The sequence below is a fragment of the Cebus imitator genome, unplaced genomic scaffold (genome assembly GCF_001604975.1).
Source record: "Cebus imitator isolate Cc_AM_T3 unplaced genomic scaffold, Cebus_imitator-1.0 Scaffold221, whole genome shotgun sequence".
Taxonomy (NCBI): Eukaryota; Metazoa; Chordata; class Mammalia; order Primates; family Cebidae; genus Cebus; species Cebus imitator.
Window position 1 is genome coordinate 3,425,342 of NW_016107536.1, and position 10,543 is coordinate 3,435,884.

Here is a 10,543-nt window from a genome sequence, read left to right on the forward strand (position 1 = left end):
ATCTCTGGACCTTGTGATCCGCCTGCCTCGGCCTCCCAAAGTGCTGGGATTACAGGCTTGAGCCACTGTGCCCGGCCCTTGAGCGAGTTTCTTAATCCTGAGTTCTAATTTGATTGCACTGTGGTCTGATAGTCTGTTGGTTATGATTTCTGTTCTTTTGCATTTTCTGAGGAGTGTTTTACTTCCAATTACGTAGTCAATTTTAGAGTAAGTGCCATGTGGTGCTGAGAAGAATGTATATCCTGTGGAGTGTTGGGGTGGAGAGTTCTGTAGATGTCTGCTAGGTCCGCTTGGTCCAGATCTGAGTTCAAGCCCTGGATATCCTTGTTAAGTGTCTATCTCGTTGATCTGTCTAATATTGACAGTGGAGTGTTAACGTCTCCCACTTTTATTGTGTGGGAGTCTAAGTCTCTTTGTAGGTCATTAAGAACTTGCTTTCTACAACTGCATGCTCCTGTATTGGCTGCATATGTATTTAGGATAGATAGCTCTTCTTGTTGCATTGCTCCCTTTACCATTATGTAATGCCCTTCTTTGTCTCTTGATCTTTGTTGGTTTAAAGTCTGTTTTATCAGAGACTAGGATTGTAACTCCTGCTTTTTTTTTGTTCCCCATTTGCTTGGTAAGTCTCAACCCTTTGAGTCCACATGTGTCTTTGCACCTGAGATGGATCTCCTGAATAAAGCACACTGATGGATCTTGACTCTAACCAATTTGCCAGTCTGTATCTTTTGATTGGGGCATTTAGCCCATTTACATTTTTGGTTAATACTGTTATGTGTGAATTTGATCCTGCCATTTTGATACTAGCTGGTTGTTTTGCCCATTAGCTGATGCAGTTTCTTCATTGTGTTGATGGTCTTTAGCATTTGGTATGTTTTTGCAGTGGCTGGTACTGGCTGTTCCTTTCCATATTTAGTGTTTCCTTTAGGAGCTCTTATAAGGCAGGCCTGGTGGTGAAGAAATCTCTCAGCAATTGCTTGTCTATAAAGGATATTATTTCTCCTTTGCTGATGAAGCTTAGTTTGGCTGGATATGAAATTCTGGGTTGAAAGCTGTTTTCTTAAGGATGTTGTCCCCCACTCTCTTCTGGCTTGTAGGGTTTCTGCTGAAAGATCTGCTGTGAGTCTGATTGGCTTCCCTTTGTGGGTAACCCGACCTTTCTCTCTGGCTGCCCTTAGCATTTTTTCCTACATTTCAACCCTGGTGAATCTAACAATTATGTGCCTTGGGGTTGCTTTTCTTGAGGAATATCTTTTTGGTGTTCTCTGTATTTCCTGGATTTGAATGTTGGTCTGCCTTGCTAGGTTGGGAAAGTTCTCCTGGATAATATTCTGAGGAGTATTTTCCAGCTTGGATATATTCTCCCCATCACATTCAGTTATACTGATCAAGTGTAGATTAGGTCTTTTCACATAAGTGCATATTTCTTGGAGGCTTTGTCCATTTCTGTTCACTCTTTTTTTCTAATCTTGCCTTCTCGTTTTATTTCATTGAGTTGATCTTCAATCTCTGACATCGATTCTGCTATTGAAACTTCTGCTTGCTTCGTGAAGTTCTCATGCTGTGGTTTTCAGCTCCATGAAGTCATTTATGTTCTTCTCTAAGCTTGTTATTCTAGTTAGCATTTCTTCTAACCCTTTTTCAGGGTTCTTAGTTTCTTTGCATTGGGTTAGAACATGCTCCTTTAGCTCAGAGAAGTTTGTTATTACCCAATTCTGAAGCCTAGGCTTCTGTCATTTTTTCAAACTCATTCTCCATCCAGTTTTGTCCCTTGCTGGTGAGGAGTTGTGATCCCTTGGAAGAGAAGAGGCGTTCTGGTTTTTGGTGATTTCAGCCTTTTTGTGCTGAAATCTTTCCATCTTTGTAGATTTATCTACCTTTGGTCTTTGAAGCTGGTGACTTTGGGATGGGGTCTCTGAGTGGGCCTTCTTTCTGTTGATGTTGAAGCTATTTCTTTCTGTTTTTTTAGTTTTCGTTCTAACAGGCCCCTCTGCTGCAAGACTGCTGGAGGTCCACTCCAGACCCTGCTTGCCTGGGCATCTCCCACAGGGGCTGCAGAAGAGCAAGGATTGCTGCCTGTTCCTTCTTCTGGTAGCTTCATCCCAGAAGGGTATCCGCTAGATGTCAGCCAGAGCTCTCCTGTATGAGGTTTTTCTTTGGATATATGGGCGTCAGGGAGCCACTTGAGGAGGTGCTGTGCTGGGAGCTCTGTTGTTCCATTCAGAGCTGCTGGGCAGGGATGTTTAAGTCTTCTGCAGTGAAACTCACAACTGCCCTTTTTCCCAGGTGCTCCGTCCCAGGAAGGTGGGGCTTTATTTATAAGTCCCTGTCTGGCTGCTGCATTTTTTCAGAGATAACCTGCTCAGTAAGGAGGGAGTCTAGTCACAGTCTGCCTGCAGAGGCATTGCTGAGCTGCCACGGGCTCCACCCAGCTTCCCTGTAAACTTCTGTGCGTTTTTGTTTACATTGGCAAGATTAGAACTTCTTCGGTAATGGTGGACTCCTCTCTCTGCACCAAGCTCGACCATCCCGGGTGCAGCTCAAACTGCTGTCCTTGGCTGCGAAAATCTCTAGCCAGTGGGTTTTCTCGCTGGTCTTTGTGGAGGTGGGACCCACCGAGCCAGATCACTTGGCTCCCTGCCCTCAGCCTCCTTTTTTTTAGGGGAACGGGCGGTTGTGTCTCGCAGGCTTTCCAGGTGCTGGCTAAAACGGCCGCCCAGTTTTGTGCTGGAAATCAACTGGAATCCCGTGGCGCTCGTGTTGTCGGAACTGGTGGGAGTGCCCACAGACCAAGAGTGGTCTGTGGGCTGTAAAGACCGTGGAAAAAGTGCACTATCTAAGCTGGAGTTCCGGAGTGTCCAGAAAATCGCAGATGGCCTCCCTTGGGTAGGAGAGGGGTTTCTCCAGCCCCTTGTACTTCTAGGGTGAGGCAGTACCCACCCTGCTTTGATTTGCCCTCCTTGGCTACACCCTTGAGATGACCCTGGCACCTCAGTTGGAGATGGGGGGTCACTCACCTTCTGTGTTGCTCTCACTGGGAACTGCGCTCTCAAGCTGTTCCTATTTGGCCATCTTGGCAGGAGTCTCAGCATTAATACCGTTTTTGGTTAAAGAGCAGATTTGGGGCAAGGCATGATAGCTCACACCTGTAATCCCCTGACTTTGGAAGGCCAAGGGAGAAGGATCACTTGAGCCTAGGAATTTGAGACCCGTCTGGGGGTTAAAAAAAAAAAAAAGCTGATTTGGATGTATGTATGCACTGCTTGTTCATATCTTCTCCTCAAAAAGACTTAATATCTGAATGATCCGTGGAACTCTTCTCATCTTTTCTTTTTTTCTGAAATAGAGTCTTGCTCTGTCACCCAGGCTGGAGTGCAGTGGCACAATCTCAGCTCACTGCAACCTCGGCCTCCAGGGTTTGAGCGATTTTCCTGCCTCAACCTCCCTAGTAGCTGGGATTACAGGTGCCCACCGCCACACCTGGCTAATTTTTTGTAATTTTAGTAGAGAAAGGGTTTCACCATGTTAACCAGGATGGTCTCAATCTCTGGACCTTGTGATCCGCCTGCCTCGGCCTCCCATAGTGCTGGTATTACAGATGTGAGCCACCGTACCCTGCCAGAACTCTTACTTTCTAACAGTATGATACAGCAAGTATCAAGTCCTGTCATTAGAATCATATGAAAACATTTACAGTTAATGATCTTTATACTAACATGGTGATACTCGTAGGCGTATAAAATTTGAGTTGTTTGCTGACTTAGTTCTGATTGTTTTAGTCAATATAAATCTAAAAGTAAACATGACCTTTGTTGTATAAGTTAACTTACTTTGCGGTATGGTATGTACATTTTCCTGGTCAGAAAAACGAACTGACTTCAGAGACAGATTAAGGAGGTTTGTTTCGGGCAGGACTATTTCTAAGAGCAGGTACTGTTCTTAGAATTGGGTGTGCAGGAGAAAATGAGTCATTCTTGACAAAAAGGACTGGTCAGAGATTTAGGTTGAGGCTGGACAAGTAGGTGGTGATTAAGAGGGCACTTGGAGGCCGGGCACGGTGGCTCACGCCTGTAATCCTTGCACTTTGAGGGGCCGAGGCAGTTGGATCACAAAGTCAGGAGTTCAAGAACAGACTGGTGAACATGGTGAAACCCCATCTCGTAAAAAATAAAAAAAATTAGTTGGGCATGGTGTCTCGTGCCTGTAATCCCAGCTTCTTGGGAGGCTAAGGCAGGAGAATTGCTCGAACTGGGACCTGGGAAGCAGAGGTTGCAGTGAGCCAAGATCGCACCACTGCACTCCAGCCTGGGCTACCGAGCAAGACTCCATCTCAAAAAGAAAAAAGAGGGAACTTTAATCCAGTCTGCAAGTCTGGCTCTCTCTTGCTGAGCTCCAGGGGCCCTGGGTTTAGGCTTGTTTTGTCTTTCCTCAGGGCTTACAGTATCCCTCTCTTCCTAACTTGCCTACACTGTAATCTTCATTTGGAGAGACCCTTAGGGACAAATGCTACCTTCTTTCCTTGTTTCTTCCTCAAGAATATAATAATGTAAAGAGATTTAAATACTAAGAATAGGTGTGGTTCCCACATTTAAAAGAACACGATGTTATACCATTTAACTGTTGTCTTTTTTCTTGTCTTAGTGCAGTTCTTGTATCTCAGATCATTTATATAGTGTTCCTCATTTGACACCATATATGGTACATGTAGCCTTCAGATTCTTTGGACTGAACCAACCAGAGATCAAAAATTACCAGGGAAAAAAAGTCATAAAACATAAAAACAGTACCATATAACAGTATTGTACCATACATATTAACAGTGCAATATAACAGTGCCATTTAAAAGTGTTCTTTTAGGTTGGGCGCAGTGGCTCACCCCTGTAATCCCAGCACTTTGGGAGCCCAAGGCATGCAGATTGCTTGAGCTCATGGGTTCAAGACCAACTTGGGCAACATGCCAAAACCCCATCTCTACAAAAAACACAAAAATTAACTGGGCATGGTAGTGTGCACCTGTAGTCCTAGCTACTCGGGAGACTGAGGTGGGAGAATGGCTTGAACCTAGGAGAGAGGTTGCCGAGGCCTGAGATTGCACCACTGCACTCCAGCCTGGGCGATAGAGCCAGACCTTGTCTCAAAAAAAATAAAAATGAAAAGTGTTCTTTACATGACATTTACATCGTATTAAGTATTATAAATATTAAAGGGTACAGGAGGATGTACACAGATTGTATGTAAATACTGTGCCATTTTATAAAAGGGGCTTGAGCATCCATAGATTTCGATATCTTCGGGAGGCCCTAAAACTACTACCCCGTAGATACCAAGGGATGACCATATGTTATTCTTCTAGCTACTTACGTTTTCCTTAGCTTTATTTGCTAGATCAAACATACAATGAATTTGACCCATGTTTGTTTATTTCTGTGCTTTAATTTTAGTGTAAAATGCTGTTTTCTAAAGTAGTATCTAGGGGACCTAGTTTTGATTTGTGCCTGATGTAATGGTTTTGAGCCAGAACAATAATGAAAATAAAGGTAATCTTGAATACTGGAGTATCTGCAGTTGACAGAGAAAATCAAAACTGTCATTCTTGATGTCTGTTTAATTCTATATGTAAAATTATTCCTTGATGTTTATTCTGTTTAGGAACACTGTAACAACCTCTGTGGTGATGAAGATGGGACTCATCCGAGCGTAACCCCAAGTCTCGAAAACTGCTGTAAAGATAGAGAAGCGGGTAAGAAATTCCTATTTGTTTTTATGCTTGCAGATCATTTTCTTTTTAATAAAACCTGTTATAATACATGGAGTTTTCAGTGGTCTATTAATACCTTGATGCGTCTGAAATAACACGTGAATGAAGAACAGTTGAGAGGGATAGAATCTCCTTGGAGAGCCTCAGAATTGTTCTGTCCATTTCATGAATCCAGTTTTACTTAGTGGTGGAATTTGTAAGGAAAATTTATGTTTCAATTTTATAAACCTTTAAGATGTTCATGCAAAATTTTACTTGGAAATCTGTGACCATATTTTAATTGGAAATGTGCTTATCTTCTCCATTTTGAATTTGCTCTGCCAACAGTTATTCTGTAGCTCTGCTTTGCTAGCTGTTATATAAATAATAGCTGAATATAATCACATTAAAAGATTCTAGTATATGCCTTTTAGATAAGAAATCTAGCTTAATTTTTAGAAGTTACTCTCATTTATTATCTAATTATAGAAGATGAAGAAAAGTTGGAAGCACCTGCCTTTCTAAATATGAGGAAGAGGAAGAGAGTTACTTTTGGAGAGGAGCTAAGCCCGGAAGTGTTTGATGAATCTTTGCCAGCAAATACTCCATTGCGTAAAGGAGGAACACCTGTTTCTAGAAAGGACGTGCGTGCTCTCAGTTCCCTGCTGCTTGAGCAGTCACCAGCTCCTGAGCCATTACCTCAGCCAGATTTTGATGACAAGGGGGAGAATCTTGTAAGTGTGAAAAGTGTTGAACAAACTTGCCTGTATTTTCATCAGACTTACCCTGCTTTGCATGAGCAATAACTATGCTTTGAAATGAGATAGACTAAATGATATGCCATGGTTTAAATTAATCAATTTTGTATGTAAGTTTTTATGAATTTTTCCCCATTAGAAATAATACTTCCCTGACTCCTTGTACATATTGAATAGCTTTATGCCAATGAATTTGACAAATTAAGTAAATGGATACCATCCATGGAAAACACAAACTATCAAAACTCACTAAAGGTGATAGCTCAATGGCCCTACATCAACTTAAGACATTTAAACTGTAGTTAAGACCTTCCCACAAAGAAAACTCTAGGTATACATGATTTATTTTTATTTATTTTTTTTTTTGAGATGAGGTCTTACTCTGTCACCTAAGGTGGAGTGCAGTAGTGCGCTCATGGCTCACCGCAGCCTCAACCTCTCCAGGCTCAAGCTGTCCTCCTATCTTAGCCTCCTGAATAGCTGGGACTGTGGGTGCACATCACCATGCCTGGCTAATTTTTTATGATTTTAATGATGAATTCTACAAACATTTGAGCAGGTTAAAATACTAATTCTACACAAGTTTTTCCACAAATTGAAGTGGGGGGTTAATTGATGTCAGCATTGTGATTTCAGCATTAACCTGGTGCTGAAATCAGACAGACAGGCATTACAAGAGAAGAAAGCTTCAGTTCAGTATCCTTGTAAGCATAGCAATATATAAAAAGATAATACGTCATAACCATGTGCGATTTAGCCTTGGCTGCAATGTTGTTTAATGTTTGAAAACAAATCAGTATAATTCGCCTTGTTAAAAGATACATACAGAAATGTGATCATCTGAGTAGATACAGAAAAAGCATTTAACAAAATCTCATATCCATTTCTCATTTAAAAAACAAAACCTCTGAGCAAAATGGTAATAAAAGGGAATTTCTTCAATCTGACAAATGTCTATGCAAAAGCAATAGTTACTATCTTACCAGCAATTATGTGGGAAGGATTTGCTATCTGTATTTGTTTGCCATCTTACCTTGGAGTTCCCTGAATAATATTATAACATAAGACTGTGTTTATGAATGAACTTTTAAATTTTCTTTGTAGGAGTTAGAAATTTAGCAGTGGATCATTTTTTGTACTTTCACTTAAATATTGTCTTAGTATTTTGATGGATTGCAGTTAGTAAATATGATTTCATTGCAAACATGATTGGTAAATTATATAATATACATATATTTTTATATTCAGTCTCTTTGTTTTGCTTTGACTTTCAGAATCTTTTTGATTACCCATCTTTATGCTTATTATAGTTTCTTCTACCAAAATAATTTCTTATTTTTCTTTTTGGCACATTATATATTCACTGAATTTAAAGATATGTAATTTCTATTCTTTTTTCTTTGTTTAGGAAAACATAGAACCACTTCAAGTATCATTTGCTGTTCTGAGTTCTCCTAATAAGTCATCAATCTCTGAGACTCTTTCAGGTAGTAACTTTTGTTTATCTTAAAATCATAAATGTCATTTTCGATAAGTGAATACGTTGACACTTTTTATTTTCTTTTAAAAATTTTATTTTTGTTACCATAGGATATACTTGGTTTAAAAAAAACCTAATAGTATTGGAAAGCTGATATGAAGCCGTTCATTCATCCCTTTCCAATCCAAGCCTCATACTTCATGTCACCCACAATTCACTTCCTCACATGGGATCCCCATTTTGTTAGTTGCTAGAAGCAGTGGGGTTAGCCTCTCACCTCTTAAGTATCAAAGACAAGCTGCTATTCACAGTTTGCAGAATTGACATCTGGATTGTAAGGATCGTTCTTAAATATCCAGCCATTTTCCTCAACATTAATGCGGCATTTTAGCACATGTGCTTTCTAAAGTCTTTGGCTATGTTATGATTATGACAAAGCAACAGGGATTGCTCCCAGCTTTTCTGACAAACCAGGACTTAGCTGGCAGATGTCATGGGATGGGCACCTTTATTCAGGTGTCTACCCTGGCAGAAACCCTTTAATGGCTTCTTGTTGACACAAACCAAATGTAGTAGAGTCCAAGCCATGTGTTACTAAGTTAGGGCTAAAATTTGAACCACGGTCTATTACGTTCCAAAGCCCATACCCTTAAACACATACCGCCTTTAATTTATATCATTAAAAGTCATCTGCCAGGCATGATGGCTCCCGCCTGTAATCCCAGCAATTTGGGAGGCCGAGGCAGGTGGATCACTTCAGGTCAGGAGTTTAAGAGCAGCCTGGCCAACATGGTGAAATCTCGTCTCTACTGAAAATACAAAAAAAAAAAAAAGGCCAGGCATGGTAGTGGATGCCTATAATTCCAGCTATTTGGGAGGCTGAGGCAGACAAATCACTTGAACCTGGGAGGTGGAGGTTGCAGTGAGCTGAGATCACATCACTGCACACCAGCCTGGGTGACAGAATGACACTCCATCTCAAATAAAAATGTGGTCAAAATAAAATTTCTACACTTTAAATAAAATTTAAAACAAAGTAAGTATTTTCATGGTTATCTTAATGTCCTTTTTGTCATTTCAGTATACAAAGTGTATCTTGGAATAAATGGACATTTGTGAAAATAACATGCATTTATTGTAATGTGATTTATTCTGCTATCTTAGCTTGGTAATACATTAAGCAGTCACCATGGAAAGTGGTGAAAGTTTGAGTATCCAGTAAGTTTTTTTAAATGAAAAAAATACTGGATTTCAAAATTTGTGCCACTTGGTTCCCCTTATTTTTGTTGAGATATGGCATTAAAGATGAATATCCTAAACAGAGTGTTTCCAAAGGAAGATCCGTGTTAAAATTTTGTGTTTCCTACTTTGATTCGGCTTTTGTCTTGTTTATCAGGCACTGATACCTTTAGTTCTTCAAATAACCATGAGAAAATAGCGTCTTGTAAAGTCAGTAGAATAACAAGGACTTCTAACAGAAGAAACGTAAGTGTTTGTGTTTGGCACAATGTATTTGTTTTTAAATCATGCAATATACCTTTTCTGTCTTCATGGTCAAGTGATAATGGGTGAAATCTTGGTTTAATCAGTGTCATTAAGAAGTCATACTTAGGCCGGGCACAGTGGCTCACACCTGTAATCCCAGCACTTTGGGAGGCCGAGTCAGGTGAATTGCCCGAGGTCAGGAGTTTGAGATCAGTTTGGCCAATGCAGTGAAACCGCTTCTCTGCTAAAAATACAAAAAACTTAGTCCAGAGGTGGCATGCACCTGTAATCCCAGCTACTCGGGAGGCTGAGGCAGGGGAATTGCTTGAACCAGGGAAGTAGAGATTGCAGTGACCCACGATGGTGCCAAAGCTAATACTTTATCCTGTCTAACATGTAATATATAAAGTAATTACGTGTTTCTGATTTGATTTTAATTCTATTAGAAGAAAAATCTAATAAAATGGGATGCTTTCAGAGTTGTGTTAATGTGGAAGTTAACAAAATTTGTTTGAGATCTATATGATTTTATGAATTTCATTGAGGTGAAATTGCCATTTTGTTAAATAAAATTTGGATTTTTGTTTATAACATCATAAAGTATAAATATATACTGTCATAGGGTATTTAGCTCATATGGTTGGATGTTAAACCCAGGATTCAAACCTAGATAATCTAAAAATTCATGGGTTTTTTTTTTTTTCCCCATAACCCAGCAGTTAGGTGCTAAATTGTAGGTTATTAATGAGTAGTTGATGAATAAATGAATTAATGAACTCTTAAGCTGTGTTTTCTTTCTTATGAATTAATGAATTCTTAAACTGTGTTTCTTTCTTCCATAATATAATTGGGTAATGTATATATGCTTCTGGGTCTGCGTTTGATATTTTAGAAATTGGCAATTACCATTTCCACCAATTTTCATTAAAGTCCTTTTAATAGGATTTGTAAATTAAGAAATGAGATCTAAAGTGGTAGAAATATCCTGGGAAGCACAACAAGAGTGAGAGCTGCACATTAACCTGTAATTGCTGTGATTTATGGTATCCTCACTTTAAACTTTCTTTATAACAGTTGGTC

At 39.8% G+C, this 10,543-nt stretch overlaps 1 protein-coding gene across 1 annotated transcript in view; it reads left to right on the forward strand.

Annotated features, from left to right (window-relative positions):
* Positions 1–10,543, forward strand: part of CDCA2 (cell division cycle associated 2) — a 50,196-nt gene that overhangs the window by 23,413 nt on the left and 16,240 nt on the right. The window contains exons 9-14 of the mRNA XM_017549780.2: positions 5,653–5,743; positions 6,230–6,474; positions 7,907–7,985; positions 9,375–9,463; positions 10,180–10,186; positions 10,538–10,543. The exon at positions 10,538–10,543 is cut by the window's right edge and continues 125 nt beyond it. Coding sequence (XP_017405269.1) covers positions 5,653–5,743; positions 6,230–6,474; positions 7,907–7,985; positions 9,375–9,463; positions 10,180–10,186; positions 10,538–10,543 — 517 coding nt within the window. The remainder of the gene's footprint in view (positions 1–5,652; positions 5,744–6,229; positions 6,475–7,906; positions 7,986–9,374; positions 9,464–10,179; positions 10,187–10,537) is intronic.